The sequence below is a fragment of the Rhamphochromis sp. 'chilingali' genome (assembly GCF_963969265.1).
Source record: "Rhamphochromis sp. 'chilingali' genome assembly, chromosome: 15".
Classification (NCBI taxonomy): domain Eukaryota; kingdom Metazoa; phylum Chordata; class Actinopteri; order Cichliformes; family Cichlidae; genus Rhamphochromis; species Rhamphochromis sp. 'chilingali'.
The window spans coordinates 4,391,186-4,411,280 of NC_137942.1; the positions used below are offsets into that span (position 1 = coordinate 4,391,186).

Genomic DNA, 20,095 nt, shown 5'->3' on the forward strand with positions numbered 1-20,095 from the left:
ATCGATTCATCGATTAAAATCGATTCTAACTGGAATAAAACGATATCGATTCATTAAATCCGGAAATCGATTTTTTTTTATACATATGTAGTTTGCCGCGTATGAAACTTGCAAGCGGTTAACATGAGGAAGTCACGCGAGAGTTAAGTGACCTGGACGCATGAACCATCATGGCTACTCCCGGGAATGTGCCACCGAGCCTAAAGGCAGATGTCTGGCAACACTTTGGATTTAAGAACTGTGAAGACAGTGAAGAGCCGGACAAAAGCAAAGCCGTATGTAAGATGTGCAAAATGGAGGTAAAGCACTGTGGAAATACCACAAATCTCAGAAATCATTTAACGAGGCATCATCCAGATATCCCGCTAGCAAAAACGGCCGACACCAAGCAACGCTCACTCGAAAAGGCATTTGCAATGAAGTTGGCATCCACTTCTCCACGTGCCCAAAAAATAACCCAGTCTGTGGCAACTTTCATATGTAAAGATATACGTCCGTACAGCGTTGTTGAAAATGATGGCTTCCAAAACCTCATTAATACGCTAGAACCACGCTATGTTTTACCATCACGCAAACATTTGAGTGAAGTGGTAATCCCAAACATGTATGAAAAAGTGAAACACGATGTTACAGCCTCACTCAAGTCAGCAGAGAGAGTCGCTATAACCTGTGACAGCTGGACATCCAGAGCAACAGATAACTACCTGACTATCACCTCACACCATATCGACCAGGAGTGGAGACTCGTGTCTCATGTCTTACAGACAAGAACCACCGAAGCAAGCCACACAGCAGCTAATTTATCTGAAATTATGTTCAAAGCAATCGAAGAATGGGAGCTTACAAACAAAAATCCAGTCATCGTAACTGACAATGCTGCAAATATGGTGCGAGCTGTAGAAATAACGGGCTGGTTGCACATTGGTTGTTTTGCCCACACACTCAATTTAGCTTCACAAGCAGGACTGAAAGTTCCAGCTGTTGCTCAGCTGCTTGGCCGAGTGAGACGCATAGCATCCTTTTTTCATCGCAGCACTGTTGCAAGTCGCAAGCTTAAAGAGAAGCAAAAGATACTGAATCTACCTGCCCATAAGCTGGTGACTGATGGGGTGACCAGATGGAACAGCACATTGGAGATGCTGGAACGCTTCCTAGAGCAACAACCAGCAATCTCTGCAGCTCTACTCTCACCTGAAGTGAGGAGAAGTGACAGTAATCTCTGTAGTCTTACAGAGGCTGACATAACTGATGGAGAAGATATAGTGAAAGCTTTGAAGCCGCTGAAAGCAGCCACACTGGTTATGTCTGAAGAAAAGTCCCCGACCCTTTCCATCATTGCACCTCTGCATGCACAGCTGCTGGAGAAGATGATCAGTGTCTCTCATGACTCCTCACTGATTAAAGACCTCAAGACTGCTGTATACGACAACTTGAAGTCAAGGTATGTTTATGAATTGTGTGTATATGCCATGAATGAGTGTAACTGTATGGATGCATGTATTACATGAAAATTCTTATTATAGTGAAAAAATCTATATATTATAAAAATGTTAGTTAAGCCCTCTTGTCTAGTAATAGGCCTTTTGATTTTATATCTATCTATCTATAGATGTTTATATATAAATTATGGAAACAAAGTCGTATATTAATGTTTCTGATCTTGCATGAGTGTATGTAACCATGCACATGTATATCCAACATAATAAACTGAGTTAAATGTGCAAAATCTCTTTTCAAGATATGTGGCCCTAAAGGACAAGCTCTACATTGCATCAGCATTAGATCCTCGCTTTAAGGCCCTGCCATTCTTGTCCAAAGAGACCTGTAACAACACATTCTCTCAGTTGGTGTTGGAAGCAGCAGGTTTGGAGAACGTGGACAGAGCTATTGTGAGTTACAGAAACAAAAACAAAAAATTATTGGTTTTTTTGCACTACTCGAGTTAGAATATAAATAGTAATTTCTTTATTAATTAAGTTTTCATTTTTCTACAGCGACAGTCTGATGGTGACACATCTGAGGAAACTGTCCCTGACATCTCTCTTGGTGGTGTTGATGAAGTGGATTATGCCCCTCCAATTAAGAGGTCAAAGGACTCTGCATTAATTTTTCTCCTTGGGCCAGCCTACTCAACAAAAACCACAGCACCACAGAAAACACCAACTCAGAAGGCAAAGGAAGAAGTGAATCGATACAGGGACGTTGAGCCTGTTGCACTTTCTGAGGATCCTTTGATCTGGTGGAGGGACCATGAAAGGGAGTATCCTCTCTTGGCTCTACAAGCAAAGCAGTATCTTTCCATACCTGGGACCAGTGTTCCTTCTGAACGAGTGTTTTCAACTGCTGGTGACATTGTTACCGCACAAAGGAGCTGCCTGACTCCACAACATGTAGACCAGCTTCTCTTCTTGCAGAAAAACCTTACAGTCTCAAAGAAGTGAGAGGGTAGTTATAAATAAGGCTAAATTGCATTAGTTTCACAGAGGTTTTACAATACTGTTCAATATGTTTTCATTTTTTGAAGTATTTTAAAAGGCAGTTTTTCATTTTCTGATCGGTCAGTTTCTGTCAGTTCACTTGTACATGCTGTGTTATACTGTGTGTCTCCAAAACACAATAGTGGATTTCAGAAAAGCTGTGTGAGACACTAACAGCAAAACTATTTCTCTGAGGTTTTACTGATGTTTACAAAAGATGTGTTCTATTTGCACTGGATCCCTGATCCACTTGAAATGTATGTATGAAAAAATATATATACTAATGTTAATTAAAAATTACATTATTTAACTGCTTTAGTATCTGTTCTTAATTTTGAAATTTATGTAATTCATTCACAAGGCTTAGAGGGTTCTTTTGACAGTACATATACAAGGTGAATTATCATAATTTTATATATATTATGGTTCATATAATAATATTTCGGACTGATTCAAAATCGAATCGAATCGAATTGAATCGAATCGTGGATCGAATCGATTCTAGAAATCAGTGACGATTCCCAGCCCTAATTCTGATGTTCATTCCTCTGGATTTTTGTAATTTTAATCTTTTTACTCTTTTTGATTTTGATTTCTTAAATCCGCTTTTCTGTTTTCCATCATTCTGTATAGTTTTGTGTTGTACTTGTCATTTCTTATGGCTTTTTCCTGCCTTCTTTTATGTTCTTTGTGATATTTTGGGGGATGATAAGACATATCTCCCGTTATGTCATCTTTTCTGTAAGGTCCTCAATTTTCAGAGTGCAGGCTGACTGTTATTTAGAGTAGAGGGAGGTACTTATATGCCCGACTGGCAGCTTTCTAGCTAAAGTGTTTAATTTAAAGTATCATAGACCACACCTGCTCTTTTTAATGGTTCTTTAGGCTTTGAAATGATACCTGCGCTACTACAGTCACATTCACAGAGTGTGCACACACGGGAACGACACACACACGCACACACCAAAGGATTTTAACACCTCCTATTTGACTGTGTGCGGCAGCAGAGCTGTTACCTAGTTACAAGCTAGAGACCGTGCGACCTGCGCTGTTCATAATGTTGCGGTGGGGACTCTGAATGCATCAGTCTGTCCGGAGCAGACGGAGGGAGAAGTGAGAAGGAGGCGGACGGAGGAGCGCAGCGGGCTGCTTCTCTGCTGGAGATGCCACTGGAACTCATCCCGACGGAGGCAAAGTGCAGCGGCTCTTCTCGCGTTGTTTCACCGATAAATCCAGCAAAGCCCCGGTAAAAGTCTGGTCCTGAAGGTGCGGAGAAGTCTCAGCTTTAAGGTAAGTTTGGGTATCTGTTGTAAACCTGACCGGTTCATACTAATGGATGTTTGCTGTGAATGAGTGCGGACAGCTGATGATGATCTGTTAGCTCACCTGTACATTCAGATGATTTATGGTTAACGAGAGTTTTCCGTTAAATGCTTTTAAATAACCCTTACAGACATGTTTAGGAAGTTCTGAATGAATTAAAATTAAAGGCACAAATTCTTCACACAACAAACTGCACGCTTTTCAATATTTAGACCATTTTTTCACTGCAATAAATGCCAAATCAGCAACTTTAAAGATTCTACTACAGTCGGAAACCTTTCAGCTACAGCAGCCATAGGCAGATTGTGAGACAAAAGCACCCCCTCCGTACACACATGTAAAAGGTACCCACCCCACTAAGAAGGCTGACCCCCCCCCTCCCCAGACTGAATGAGTCACGGAATGATTGTGAAGGCTGTGGCCATTTTCTTCTTCCTCTGCTGGTTTTAGTTTTCTTTGGATTGTGTGTCTCTTTTAGAAATTTTTGCATCTCTTTAATTGTATTTTTGAGCTGTTTGTGAGTTATTTTTGCCTTCTTTGATGATTCTATAATGATTTTTTGTGGTATTTCTAGTCACATGCTTGTGGTCAGTTTTTGTTTGTGTGGTTCTTATTTTGTTTTTAGTGTTTTTGTTAATCTTTTTTAAAATTAATTTTGGTGATGCTTTTAGTAGTTTTATTTGTTTTTGTGGCCAGTTTCTTTGATCCTGCAGTTGTTAATTCTTTTAGTCTCTTTCTGTGCTCTCTCTGATAGTTTTATTTTTTTCTGTAGTTTAGGTCATTAGTTTTTCCCCCCCTGTGGTTTATTTTGTATTTTTAGCTATTCTGAGTTTTTGTGTGTAGTCTTTTTGTGCATCTTTGTGTCTTTTGTGCACTCGAAGGACTTTATGCAGTAAAGCTTCATTTAAACCTAATTTAAGCTTAGCCTACGCAGCTGGCTCTCACCACTGCCAACAGCATCCAGTGAAAAAGTCCTTTTTAAAAAAATGGTTTTATCAGGATGTATTTCAATATTGCAGGGGAGATGGAAGAACTACTTGTGAGCGATGTATTACTTCACAAATACCTTGCATATTTAAGCTTATTTGGTATCATGAAAAGAAAAAAAAGATTAAAATCTCTGTATCTTACAGCGATTCTTGTTTAAAAAGGGATTCTGTGCTTTTCTGAGGTAGTTCACATTCAGTGCAAACTGCTCCTCACTGTCAAATATAAGTGAGAGGCATCTATATTTGACAATGAAATGAGGCAGAAACATAATGAGTTACTTCTTTTAGGCACTAGTAGCATATTTAGTCCAAAATTCCCAATATTTTACATTTTCTGTTATGGTCTTATACTAAAGGTCATTTTCTACATCTAGTTTATCTCATTGAGAGTCCAGTCGTCACCTGTTGGGAGCATTTGGCTGCAGCCATTTCCATGCAATGGTCTTCTCTCCTGCAGGCAAATGCATTTTAATGAGCTACTCATTCTGTTTCCTGGGTTTATCCATGATTTTGCACAGGTACTGTGTAACAAAAGGGCAGTCGGCTTCTGAATCCTTCAGGCAGCTTTAGTGACTTCGTTCAAAGGCACTTTGTTAGGAAACGCAGATGAGATTCTCATAACAGCCGCATCTCTTTGCTTGCTCTGTACTCTCATTTACATACATATATTTTAGTCCTGCAGCTTGTGTGTATTTCTGATTAACCGGCCAGTTATTTATGCTTTTGTTCAGCTAAAAAATAGATTAAAAATACATTACAATATGCATTTCTATAGTTTAAGGGCAAACACAGATGTTTTTACTATAATGGAAGAACAAGGAAAACGAAAGCTAATATTGCATTTAAGAACTTTTTAGCATTTTTGGATAAAAAAAAATCAATAAAGAAAAGATTGTAACTACTTATCTACCCATCTAGTTATACTCACCATCATCTATGTTCCTGTGTGGTTACTGCTTTTAGAAGAACTCTACATAACACAATAACCAAACTCTAAATACAGTACATACTCTAAATAACTAAATACAGACCTTAGACCTTGATGTAAACAAGCAAAAAATATACAATTTCTCCTTTTTTAAAATCTTTACAATCCAGTCATTTTACTGTGTTTCACTCATTTTAGTAAATACAATTAACTGCTATTAAAAATTATTATAAACAAGCTTAACAAAAACACCCTGTTTCATTTTGTTTCAGCCACATTTTGGGATTTTAGACCTAAATATGGAGCTCTCATTTATGATACTGGTATCTTTGGTGAGATCATTATCAGAGCGGTATCTCAGTGAAGTGAAGTTTGAGTGTTTGACAAGACGTTTGGGAGAAAACACTTTCCTTTTTCTCCTGTAAAAAAAAAAGGAAAAAGAAGTTCCCTACTGTGTTTATGACAGTCTGAGTGTGATTACCAGCCAACTTGATTTCCACCATTTATTGTGAAAGAGTAGAAAACGCATCACGTCTCCATCATGTGAAACCACTCAAGATGTAAAATGCTCGATCTTTTCCTGGTATTTGATTTTTTTCTTTTGCTTTGCATTTCAAATCTAAAGGAGTCAAACACTCATTTTATTGAAAATGTGATCCTTGAAGTTAATTGAGATGCATTTGCAAAATAATAGCAAACTGATGCCATCGTCTGCCCACAAATGAGTCAAACACACACACACAGAGTCACCACAGGTGGGTAGCTAACAAGCACAATCCACAGCCTCATTTCAGGCAGAATTGCCTTTTAAGAGGAGAGTAAATTATCTCTGGTAACATTATGATATCTCACTACATTTAAACAGATTGTGGTGGGTTTTCTTTCCCCTTTCTTGTAGAGATGTACAGATAAAATATTTAACATTGCTGGTTTACTCCAGTCATGAAAAAAGGTTGTCATGGTTATGCACCTTTTAAATAAAAGTTCAGTCATGAAGAAATATAGTATATTTTTAATGAAATGAGCATATTTTAAAATAAACTCTTTACATAAGAAATTATAGTTGGACTGACTCTTCCAGGCCCCCTTCCACCTGCTCCCCACTCTCACTACAGGTCAACATGGCATCTGTCAGTCACTCTCCCCAGAGACTTCTGTCTGACCTCATCTGTCAACCTGTCCATTGCAACAAGAAGGGGCTCAGAGCTGATACTTGATGTTATCCCCCCCACCTTGAACCCATCTGTCACTCCTACCACCTACCTCACCGTTGTCTCTATGCATACATGTCCTTCACCACCCTCACATACTTCTCTGCCACTCCAGACTTCCTCATGCAGCACCACAGTTCCTCATTTGACACCTTATCATATACTTTCTCTGGATCCTCAAAAACACAATGAAGCTCCTTCCGAAATTCTCATAAGGAGAACCTCTCTCCTTCAACAACTCTTTCCCATATCCTCATGGTATAGCTCATCAGCTTTATTCCTCTGTAGTTACTACAGCTCTGCACTTCAACCCTGTTCTTAAACATCAGTACCATTACACTGATTGTTGTGGACTTTTTGATTTCAGTGGTTAAAAAGTCCACTGTCTTCTCTCCTAGACATCTCCATACGTTCACAGCTATGTCATCTGGACAATCCACCTTTCATTGGATGTATGTTCATCCACTCCAGCCCTCACGTCCTCCTTACTTATTGTTTGCACTTCCTGGTTCACTATCTTCATTCATCCTCCTCTGACTCTTATTCTCTACAATCAGCTCCTCAAAGTTCTCCACCTTGTCAGCACACTTTCTTCAGTTGTTAGTACATTTCCATCTCAATCCTTGATCATCCTAACCTACTGCACATCCTTTCCGGTTCGATGTGTCTGCCTAATGAATTGATTCAAGTCCTTTTCTCCTTCCTTAGTGTCCAGCTTAAATACAGTTTGGTTCATAAATATTTGGACAGAGGCCATTTTTTTCTAATTTTGGTTCTTTACATTACCAAAATTAATTTTAAATGAAAATTCTGGGTTTCTTCCTTTTTAATCCTCTGCCAGGCCTTTAATTCAGCGGCTTTCATTTGCTGTATGTTTTGGGTCATTGTTCATCTGTAGTATGAAACATGCCCAATCAGTTTGACTGCATCTAGCTGGATTTGAGCAGACATTGAATCTTTGAACAGTTCTGAAGTTATCCGGTTGCTTCTGTCCTGTGTCTCATCATCAATAAACACTAGTGTCTCTGTACCACTGGCAGCAATGTACTTCCAAGCCATCACACTGCTCCGCCATGTTTCACTGATGATGTGGTGTGCTTTGGATCGTGAGCTGTTCCACACCTTCTCCAGACTTTTTGTTGCCATCATTCTGGTAGAGGTTGATCTTGGTTTCATCTTTCCAAAGAATGGTTTTCCAGAATTGTGCTGGCGTTTTTAGATTTTTAGAAGTCCAATCTAGCTTTTCTATTCTTGGGGCTTATGAGTGACTTGCAGCATGCAGTGAACCCTCCATATTTACATGCAGGCTTCTCTTTATGGTAGACTTGAATATTGATATACCTACACTACATCCTGGAGAGTGATGTTCACTTGGTTGGCCGTTGTGAAGGAGTTCATTATCATAGAAATGATTCTGCGATCATCCACCACTGTTGTCTTTTGTGGACTTCCAGGTCTTTTTGCATTCCTGAGTTCACCAGTGGTTTCTTTCTTTCTCAAGATGTACCAAACTGTAAATTTTGCCAATCCAACTATTGTAGCCTTTCTTGGATGGATTTTCTTTCTTTCTGTTATTTTCAGCTTAAAGATGACTTGTTTCATCCTGCATGGAGAGCTTTGACTGCATGTCGAGTGTTCACAGCAAAATCTTCCAAATGCAAGCACCACACCTGAAATCAAATCCAGGCCTTTTATCTGCATCATTGATAATGAGCCTATAGTCTACCCATGTTCCTCCTTCTTGAGAGATCTGCTATGTTAGCTTAAACAAGTTAAATAGATTTGTCAACCAATCAGTAAAACACTCAGCTGATCATCAGTCTCTTAAATAAGCAAACAAACTGCACTTGATCAAAATTCAGGCTTTCATATTGCATCCTTCCAGTTAATCCATGTGACTGCAAATCGAAACACGAGTCCAAGTTTTTAAATTGCCTCGAAATTTATGTAAAGAAGTACAAGTCTGGAAGCGGCTTTGATCATGTAGCTGAAAGATGCGAAAAACAAAATGTTTTTTTTTTCCTTCAGCTTCTGAGATTGACATCTAAAGCCAGAATTGGATCTCAGGCTGCGAGTTTATTAAGTTCGTCTGACTCCCCGAGCCCTTAGGAGAAGCCTTCATAACCCCTCTCTTAGGCTTCAGAAAGGCGGCGGCAGCAGCACCCTTAGGGTATCAGACTTCCTACTGAGTTCTAAGGAAAGGAGGTACAAATAAAGATGTTAAATATTCATGTTGAGCCACGAGTCCCTGATTTATTCAAGTAATGTTGATTTCGTTCTGAACATTGGCAGAAAAAGATTGCCAACACTTCTGATCCTCAGCTTTAAGCCCACACATGAACTTTATGAACAACATCACTTTTTTCCCCATATGTTGACCAACGCGTCCCACACAGTTGTATAAGGTCACACTTGTAGACAAAAAAAAGAAGAACAAAAAGAACAAAAAGAAGAAAAAAACATGTTTTAGTGACATATGTAGTTGGTTTTACAGGGCCGATAAATCTTTTTTTTTTTTTTTAAATAGCAGTAGTTATATTTATAAGACTGTACATACTTTGTCTGTTCTTAAAATACACTGAAACTCTTTGAATGGCAGATCTACTTTGACAAAGTTTCAGAGCTGTGAGTAGTAATGGACTTTTTTCATATTTTATGGACAAGATTATTTTCAGTTTAAATTAAAAAATAACTGGAAGATTAAATAAAAAAATGGGATCGAATTGTCAGATTCATTCCCTCCCCAGACGGCCACTCACATCCTGGGCCATCTGACCTCAGGAAATCACATGATAGGGTGGGGCCAGGTTTCACAATGAGCTCACCCGAAACCCTGGCTGATTAGGACCCACACCTGCTTTCACACCTTGGCTCATGGGATTAGGTAGAGGATCATCAGGGGGTCCTTTGTCCCTCTTTGGGGGGGAAACTCCCACAGGGTTTAAATCTGAGACTCCCCACCAATTGGACCCTTAGAACTGAAGAAGCTTCTCGGATGAGACGTGAAACGTCTTCAAGCGACTAAAAGAAGTCCAGACGCTTTTCTTTCCAAGTTCCTTAGACTATGATGACCTGGATGACTGAGAACCTTCACAGACATTCATTCCCGATGTTTGCTGGATTTTGCCAGGGCAGGCAGCAGCAGAGGAATGCGAAAGGTGATTTCAGTTTTGGTGGTGGTCTCGGGAATTTGTCTCCGTGGATGATTTGGTCCTGTTGTCTTCATTAACCAATGACCTCTATTTCGCTCAGGGGCGTAATAGTCTGAATGGTGAGTGGAAAGGATGACAGAGTGTTTGGTGAGAAGTGGGTGGATCATTCCATGTTATTCCTGATTTAGACTTCTACGAAATCAACGTCGTAATTTACGATATAACCTTTTTTATGTTTTAAGAGTGTATGGTTATGTGGAAGGTTACTGTTAAGTAACCTTCCACATAACCATGGCTGTGTGCGGACAGGGATAGGACCCAAGGTGCAGACTCCAGAGACAAACTTAATCCAAAACAGCTTTAATGCTGAACGCAAACATAACATAACTGGAAAAAACTCAAAATAAACTAACACCGGTGGACTGGCAAAACACACAGCAAAATAAACGGTAGATCGCGACACTGACATAGAGAAACACAGGGCTTACAGCGGGGAAAATAAGTATTTGACACATCAGCATTTTTATCAGTAAGGGGATTTCCAAGTGGACTATTGACACAACATTTCCACCAGATGTTGCCATCAAGCCAAATATTGAAGTCATACAATCAAATCAGAACATATAAGTATACAAGTTAAACCATAATAAATAAAGTGAAATGACACAGGGAATAAGTATTGAACACACTTTATTCAATACTTTGTAGAAAAGCCTTTGTTGGTGATTACAGCTTCTAGACGCCTCTTGTATGGATAGACCAGTCGTCTGCATTGCTCAGGAGTGATTCTGGCCCATTCTTCCACACAAACGGTCTTTAAATCTTGAAGGTTCCTTGGGCCTCTTTTATGAACTTTAATCTTCAGTTCTCTCCATAGATTTTCTATGGGATTTAGGTCAGGTGATTGACTGGGCCATTCAAGCAACTTGATTTTCTTTCTTTGAAACCACTTCATTGTTTCCTTGGCCTTGTGTTTGGGATCATTGTCTTGCTGAAATGTCCACCCTCTTTTCATTTTTAGCTTCCTGGTAGATGGCAGCAGATTTTTATCCAGAATGTCCCGGTACATCTCTCCATTCATCCTGCCTTCAATAATATGAAGTCTGCCAGTACCCCTTGCTGAAAAGCAGCCCCAAACCATGATGCTTCCACCCCCAAACTTGACTGTTGGTATGGTGTTCTTGGGGTGGTGAGCAGTGCCATTTCTTCTCCAAACATGGTGTGTAGAATGACTGCCAAAAAGTTCAATTTTGCTTTCATCTGACCATACTATAGTCGTCCAATGATCCACAGGCTTCTCCAAATGCTGTTGCGCAAATTTTAACCGAGCCTTGACATGCTTTTTGTTCAGCAATGGAGTCTTGCGTGGTGAGCGTGCATGGATGCCATGGCGGTTCAGTGCATTGCTTATAGTTTTCTTTGAAACAACAGTACCTGCTGATGCAAGGTCTTCCTGAAGTTCTGTCCGAGTGGTTCTTGGCTCTTGGAGAACCCTCCTGATTATTCTTTGGACTCCTCGGACAGGGATCTTGCGTGGAGCACCTGATCGTGGCAGGTTTATGGTGAACTGATGCACTTTCCATTTCCGGATAATGGCCCCCACAGTGCTCACAGGAACATTCAGCATTCTGGAAATGCACCTATAACCATTCCCATCAAAATGCTTTTCAACGATAAGATTACGAAGATCTTGAGAGAGTTCTTTGCTTTTACCCATCATGAAGTCTTTCCTGTGTGCCTTCTGGGTAATGAGGAGCCTTTATAGGCCATCAATTAGGACTAAAGCAGCTGATATCAATTAGTACTGATAGGGGACAGGATTTCTCTATCAATACTGACAGATTTCAGGTGATCTCCTGGCTTTCTATGTCATTTTGCCCCTTGTTATCTCCATGTATTCAATACTTATTCCCTGTGTCATTTCACTTTATTTATTGTGGTTTAACTTGTATACTTATATGTTCTGATTTGTTTGTATGACGTCAATATTTGGCTTGATGGCAACATCTGGTGGAAATGTTGTGTCAATGGTCCACTTGGAAATCCCCTTACTGATAAAAATGCTGATGTGTCAAATACTTATTTTCCCCGCTGTAAGTACACAGAGGGAGCAATCAGGGAATGGGTAACAGGAGGGAAACACAGCTGGGGCAAATCAGAACTGACGAGACAAAAGGAAGCGTAAACTGAACACACTGAGATAAGACAGAGACCTTCAAAGTAAAACAGGAAACACATAACACAGACTCACATGCAGGCACTACAGAGGGAACAGAGACGTGGGACCAGGGCAGACACAAACACTGACTGAACACGGGGATATAGGAACTAAGGATACACAGAGACGCGAACTAGACAAGGGGATACAGGTGATAGGGGAGACAGAGCAACTAAAGAAGACAGAGACATAAACCATAAGACAGAACTCAAAGAAACCAAAGACTAAAAAGTATAAATAATATAATAAACTCAAATACCCTGGGTCAACGACCCAGGCATCCTAACAGTTACAGCATAGTGTTAAAAGGATTTCCAGTTATGCTGTAAGTTACGATGTGGATTTCACACAGAAGTGTAAATCACGCTTTAAGCCTAGTATATGGTTACCACATTGGTTGTTGTGAACAGCAACAGAGATGTCCATTTATACAAGCAATTAAGGTGCACTGAACAGTCTTCTCCAGAATTGTCTGTGGTCTGTATTTGTATAGCGCTTTACTTGGTCCTTAGGACCCCAAAGCGCTTTACACTATACACAATCATCCACCCATTCACACATTGGTGATGGCAAGCTACAGTGTAGCCACAGCCACCCTGGGGCGCACTGACAGAGGCGAGGCTGCTGGACACTGGCGCCACCGGGCCCTCTGACCACCACCAGTAGGCATCGGGTGAAGTGTCTTGCCCAAGGACACAACGACCGAGACTGTCGGAGCTCGAACTGGCAACCTTCCGATTACAAGACGAACGCCCAACTCTTGAGCCACGATCGCCCCATGATAGGCACTGGTATTGCAGGTCAGAAAAAAGAACTCAGGATCAGTGCTGGTTTACGATTAGAGGTCGTTAAAACAAGAAGCAGACTTATGGCTCACACCAATGTTAATGGGGGCAACAAGAAGCATGCGCCTAAACAGGCAGTCAGCAGTGCCTCAAACGGAGGAGTTCAAGGATCTTGGAGTCTTGTTCTTGAGTGGGGGGAGAGTGGGGACCGAGAAAGGGATCAGTGTAGTGTCTGCAGTGATGCAGATATTGTACAGGTCTTTTGCAGGGATTTGATTATGACAGCTGATCTGCATCCTTACACTCATCCATGGCAACGAAGAGTGGGTAGTGACTATGAGAAAATATCACAGAAACAAGCAGAGGATTGAGCATCCTCTGAATGGTGTCTGAGAAAATCAGAATCAGAATCATCGATAACTGTTTACCATATACATGAGGAGTTGACAGTATAGATATATCACCAGTATCAGTATCATTATCACTCTCAAAGGCTGAACCAGATGAGGGGGTTCAGGCCAGGGCATGAGGAGAGTGAGTTGGAAAGGTTGGTGGTCCCCTTGAATTGCTGGAGGTAGTGGCTGGGGGAGAGGGAGGTCTGGGCATGTTTACTAACAATAGCTCCACTGCACTCTTACCTGATACTGATAGAAAATGGATGGATGGCTTGATTGATCAATTATTGGATTGAGAATGTAAATACTATAATCAGCCTAACCAAAACTGCTAAATCCCCGATGTTCTAAAATGCGCCAGCTCTTCACCAAATCTTGGTATCTCAAAACAACGCTGACCTTTAAACAAAACAGAATATTTTCTTTATTTTTCAGCCCGAAGGTTCCCGCGTATTCTTCACCTTCCAGATGTTATTAGATTGAATGAGTCATTATGATTGCACAAAAACCACAGCATAGCCACAGAATCCCTGAAGACACTAAAGGCCCTACTAGTGCCTTCTCTGGTCTTAAGAGGAAACTGAACTGCTTTTGTAACTGTAATAAGGAACAATAAGAGAAAATGCAAATACATATTTGCATGTAATTTCAGCCGGTATTGCTTTGTCTCTAAAGTTTGACATTTTACAAAAATATGCTTCCTTGCTCTCTTATTGAGACTCAGCGCTCCCTGAAGTGGTATCGATCTGTCTGTTTTTCCTCTGCAGATTCTCTGAAGGCCACATCACGCATTTTGAAAGAAAAGCGAGCCCTTTCAACAAAAGAAAAGCATTTGTGACACTTCTGATCTTCTGAAATGGTGCTCATGATGCTTCTATTGTGACACACTGTGTGAGATTGAATACTACAGTTGTGAAGTAAATGGACAGTGAAATGAAATGAACTGCCTCTACATGGCTTTGCTGTGTGGCTGCACAATTCAAATATAGTGTTACTTTGTGTCTAATGGGAATTTCTCTACAGCACTGCTATGGTAGAACCATAAAAGAATTGTGGAAATGTCTAAAACTGTTCTCATTTTTGACTAACTATTTAATGCCATCTTTAGTTATTTAGAAATATACATAATAAATGTTCTCCAGAAGTAAGATGCATAAAATTAAACTCACAGTTCAAACTGTGTTTATATACAAAAGCTTAGATGCTTTAGTGGTGTCAGAAATAAAGCTTTGTGTGTACGCATGGCCCTATTTTCTAAATCTCATTCACATTTACATGAGCATGTAATCTTTAAGTAGAGAGAGACAGCTTCATAAGAAAGGTGGACAGAAATGCTTTTCTGATGAAAACATCTTGTGGAATATTTAGCTGCCAATAACATTTTCCTGGTACTGTGCAAGGTATGGCTGTTGAGTTTTAATACATATATATACCAAGTAAGATTTGATATTTAAGACACTTTGGAAGCAATCATAAATGTACCTGTAAAAAGTTTCCATAAGAAATGTAACCATAAGAAAAAGCCGGAACAAGATTGTCATATATTTAACAGGATGAAAAATGAATAACAAATAAAGGCCCTCCATTCAGACAAGTGCCTTTTAAATTTAATAGTTTCTTTTGGACTTCTTTCTTCAGAGTGACAATATGAAACATTTGTGTGTGTTTAAAGCAAATGACAAATGTTCCAAGTATATATCACAAGTTTAACCATCCATTTCAACTCCTTATCAGAGTCTGGTTCACAGGGGCAGCACTTTAAGCTAAAATGCCTTCATCTCTATCTCTAAGGCCCCCATCACCAGAGGTGATGACATCAAGGCATTTCCAAGTCAGCTGAGATACAAAATCTCTTCAGTATGTCTGGAGTCTAGAAACACTTCATATAGGAAGCTTAGCAGCAGCTCTACTCTGAGACACCTTGAATGACCAAACTGATGCTTATTTCTCCAGCTTGTATTCCTTTTCTTTTACCCACACGTCATGGGTGAGTGTAGGATTGGTGATTAACAATCAAATTAACAACTTTTCTTTCATGCTTCGGCCTCTCTGGTGTCTAATCAAAAAATCCAAACAACTACTGTTGGTTGCAGTGCATTTCAAACTAACACATTTCTGTAATAATACTGCATCTTTCAGTTACTGCACTACATTCAGTAATTACGTTAGAGTTGCAACTATGTTGTTACTTGTGTTGCAAGTAACAACTTGCAACACAAGTAACAACATAGCTACACGATGGGTACAACTATGTACTTCTGGATGTCGTACAACTATACGATGGGTGGATAAAGAGGAGAAAAAACCTATCATCCATGCCTTTTTCTTCCTGCATACATGCGCTACAATCAGCTGACTCTGGTCCATGTGCAGGAAAGAGGAAAAAGATGGAGTGGTTTACAACTTTTCAGGAATGCCGATATGGACATTTTCTATAGGACAAAAGGGCAAGAGCATATTGGTAACGTGCAAACCACAAAGACCCCAGAGTGACGTTAAAGCCAAACAACAAATACATATTCCACATTGACTAAGGTTTATATTGTTGGTAACCATGTCCAGTGTTGGGAAGGTTACTTTTAAAATGTATTCCATTACAGAATACAGAATACATGCCCCAAAATGTATTCTGTAACGTATTCCGTTACGTTACTCAATGACAGTAACGTATTCTGAATACTTTGGATTACTTAATATATTATCATGCTTTTTACAACAACGTGAATGTACTATTGCTGTGTGATTTATTACTATTACTGAAGGTCCGCGACTCCGAGCTGTAGTAAAGGGACCTCTGACTAATACGGCGGGGTCCCTGTCGGCTCATAGCCGAAAAATAGCTTTACTTTGTTGTGTGGGTCAGCTTTTCTTGCGAGAGACAGAGAGAGACGTTGAAAGACTGCTCCAACGGAACTTATTGTTTTCGGAGGAAAACACGAACACGGTGTACAGTCGAGTCTTAATAGCTTACTTACAACTGGGCTCGTCAGGCACTCTTCTTGGCTGAAGTGGTTATTATTATATTTACATGCTTCCAGCTCCCGTTTTTCCTCGATGACAACTCCAACCTTTCCACTCCCCTTTTTCTCTCTCCCTCCTCGCGCTCACAGACCCATAATGTGTATGGCAGTCCATTCTCCCTGCAACACGGACTACACTGGCCATGATGCTACATTCTTTAGAGCTATGCTTGTAGCATTCTGCCTGTTAGCTTAGCACAACAACAACAACGAAAAGGCGCTCTCTCACCCAGGAAACACACAGTCGCAGAGAGAGAGAGAGAGCGTCGCCCTGTAAACATGGCAACCGTAGCGCTGCCGCCTGGAACAAAAGAACGTAGCTGTCAAACAAAACCCAAACAGTCCTGACCCGCGACAAAATGAAACAGGAAAGTACCGCAGTGTAATCCATTTATTTCAACAAAGTAACTGTATTCTGAATACCACCTTTTTAAACGGTAACTGTAACGGAATACAGTTACTCATATTTTGTATTTTAAATACGTAACGGCGGTACATGTATTCCGTTACTCCCCAACAATGACCATGTCTCTTTTACACATTCATACAAGCACTTTTTCTATATTGAGTGCTTAATATGCACGCTTAGATGAATTTATAGGGAGCAACTTGGGTTTCATAGCTGGCTTGAACCACCAACTTTCTGATTCCTAGATTACCTGCCCTACCTGTTACAGCTAACCCCACAATGCATTTAAGTTTATGTTATGGAGTAAAGTGAAAATGATTTAATGAGTAGTGTAACCAGTGAATGAGCCTAAATCAAAAAAAAGTGTGCATCTCTGTGATTCAAGCAGTTTCTTGCAAATCTGCACGAGAACACGTTAACGTTACCAGTGAAACCTGTGAAATGTCCAGTATCACAATATCCCATCAACTCTACCCTTAAATCTATTTGAAGTGGGAATACATGTTAAATGCAAAACTGTGGGAATAGTTTCTAACCCGAGAGTCATACATGACTCTGATGGGGGTGGTGGGTGTCGAATATCAGCCGCTGGAGATGAAGCTTTTTATAGACAGGGACGAACCTTGAACCTTTAGCTGCTGTGCTTTTAATGTGCTGTGCAAAGCTTTTGTAATGTTGCTATGGTTACCTCTTGATTAAGTTACCTTTCACATATATTAAAACTGTCATTCAACCCGATGACTCAAATTAGATCTACAGATATGTGATATTAAAGACTCTGTGTTTCTAAATACACCAACATTATGTTACAGGCTATAAAAACAGATATGGTAAATATCTTAATATAGCATCCAGCCTTTGATTATAATACAGTCTTTCTGCACTCTTCCCTACTGGGAAACTGATTGGTTCACTGCTTGGCAAGCTGCTCAAAGGTTCAGTCTTGGCTTTCAAGAGAAAAAAACAAAACAAAACAAAGCAAATACACTCTTTAAACATGTCTTTAACAGTGTCCCTGAGCTGCTGCTCAGACCTGAACCTTTCATGGCTTTGTGGACACTAGAAGGCTCCAGTAGACTAACTTTGAATAAGAGTTTTACACCTTGGCTCCTCATTCACAGACCTTCCATATGCACTTCAGATAAGCAATAGAAAAGTGTTCTTAAAGTAATTGGAGATTTCGTTATACAGCTTTAAACCGTAAACGGTCGGTTCTTCTGTTACCACCAACAATCAGACATGGAGCACTCAGTTGTTGTCAACATTTCAGAGCAGCAGCATGATTTAATTTCATTTTATATAAAGGCTGGTGAAAAGAAGTCACATGCTGAGGAATCAGAGGGAGACTGAAACACTGCAAGGTTGTTCTTTTTCTCCTTTCCTAATAACAGGATCAGTAATCATTACAACAGTAATATTTGTAAAAGTAGCTTCACTGATTACTTGAATGGCAAAAACTGAAGTGCTAATTTCTATGAAAAAGAAGTCTGCCAAACACTAATATGAACGCTGTGGCTCCACTCACCTGCTGTTTAGTTTAGTTTATTTGAGAAATTATATATAATGTTCATAAAGATTACATAGAAAATAAAGGTTTGTGAAAAAAACACCCCTGTAAATAACAATGGCTGACCCGTGCAGCAGCGGAAACAGATACTTTAAAATCTTTTAATTAATTAGAGACTTTTTAAAAAGTGAAATTAAACAGTGATGAATCAAATATTGATTATAGTGATGTAGGTAAAGTGATGGCCCTCTGGATGTAAGTGTGTTTTGGTTAAGGAAGGCATGAAAAAAGTGAAAACTGAAGTCTTAAAAATGTCTTGTGTAATATAAGTTAATCCTTACCACTGGGACCACTGTTACCTTCACCTTCCACATCTTCTCGAGCTCTTCTCTGAGCCCTCGGTACTTCTGCAGCTTCTCGTGTTCCTTCTTCCTGATGTTGCTGTTATTAGGAACCACTACATCTATCACTGGGGTCGTCTTCTTCTGTTTGTCCACCACCACTATGTCCGGTTGGTTAGCCACCACCAGTTTGTCCGTCTGTATCTGGAAGTCCCACAGGATCATAGCTCGGTCACTCTCCACCACCCTTTTTACCTCGGGACTTCCAGGCCATACTCGGCACAGGCGTTTCTGTATACTACTAACTATGGTTATGGCGTTCCATGTAAGCCCTGCCTGCTAGCATCTTGCACCCTTCTGTTATGTGCTGGATTGTCTCAGGGGCATCTTTACACAGCCTGCATCTGAGGTCTTGCCTGATGTGATAGACCCCAGCCTCTATGGATTTTGTGCTCAGAGCCTCTTCCTGGTGCCCGAGGGTGTGCGTCTGGTGGCCGGGCCTTAGTCCATGGGGCCCGGCCGGGCATAGCCCGAAAAGGGGACATGGGCCCATGCTCCCACAGGCCCACCACCCGCAGGAGGCGCCATAGGGGTCGGGTGCATTGTGTGCCGGGCGGCGGCCAGGAGCGGAGGCCCTGGTGGACTGATCCCTGGCTGCCAAGACTGGCAATTGGGACATGGACTGTCACCTACTGTCAGTGGCCAGCTCACACTGGAACGGTTCGCAGCCGAGTGTGAAGCAGCGGGAATGAGGATCAGAACCTCCAAAGCTGAGGCCATGGTTTTCAGCCGGAAAAGGGTGGAGTGCCCACTCCAGGTCGGGGATGAGTTCCTGCCCAAGTGGAGGAGTTCAAGTATCTCGGGGTCTTGTTCGCGAATGATGACGGATTGGTACTACGGCTGCAGTGATGCGGACGCTGCACCGGTCCGTCGTGGTGAAGAGGGAGCTGAGTGTAAAAGCGAAGCTCTCAATTTACCGGTCGATCCACGTCCCTACCCTCACCTATGGCCACGAGCTGTGGGTAGTGACCAAAAGAACGAGATCGCGGATACAAGCGGCGGAAATGAGTTTACTCTGAAGGGTGGCTGGTCTCTCCTTTAGAGATAGGGTGAGAAGTTCAGCCATCCGGGAGGGGCTCAGAGTAGATCCGGGTGAGGTGTTCCGGGCATGTCCCACCGGGAGGAGGCCCCGGGGCAGACCCAGGACACGCTGGAGAGATTATATCTCTCGGCTGGCCTGGGAATGCCTTGGTGTTCCCCCAGATAAGCTGAAGGAGGTGACTGGAGAGAGGGAGGTCTGGGCTTCTCTGCTTAGGCTGCTGCCCCCTCGACCCGGCCTC

At 41.0% G+C, this 20,095-nt stretch overlaps 2 protein-coding genes across 3 annotated transcripts in view; both read left to right on the plus strand.

The window, feature by feature from the left end:
• Nucleotides 1–602: 602 nt before the first annotated feature.
• Nucleotides 603–2,441, plus strand: LOC308411363 (E3 SUMO-protein ligase ZBED1-like; the record flags this gene model as incomplete). The annotated part of the gene is made up of 3 exons (XM_080905246.1): nucleotides 603–1,441; nucleotides 1,739–1,889; nucleotides 1,995–2,441. 3 exons carry the CDS (start codon nucleotides 603–605, stop codon nucleotides 2,439–2,441), a joined length of 1,437 nt encoding a protein of 478 aa, XP_080761372.1.
• A 1,145-nt stretch (nucleotides 2,442–3,586) lies between these two features.
• LOC308411712 (somatostatin receptor 3) overlaps nucleotides 3,587–20,095 on the plus strand; it is a 49,996-nt gene continuing 33,487 nt past the window's right edge. For both annotated transcript variants that reach the window (XM_080905710.1, XM_080905709.1), the window contains exon 1: nucleotides 3,587–3,767. The gene's annotated coding sequence lies outside the window, so the exon portion shown is untranslated. The remainder of the gene's footprint in view (nucleotides 3,768–20,095) is intronic.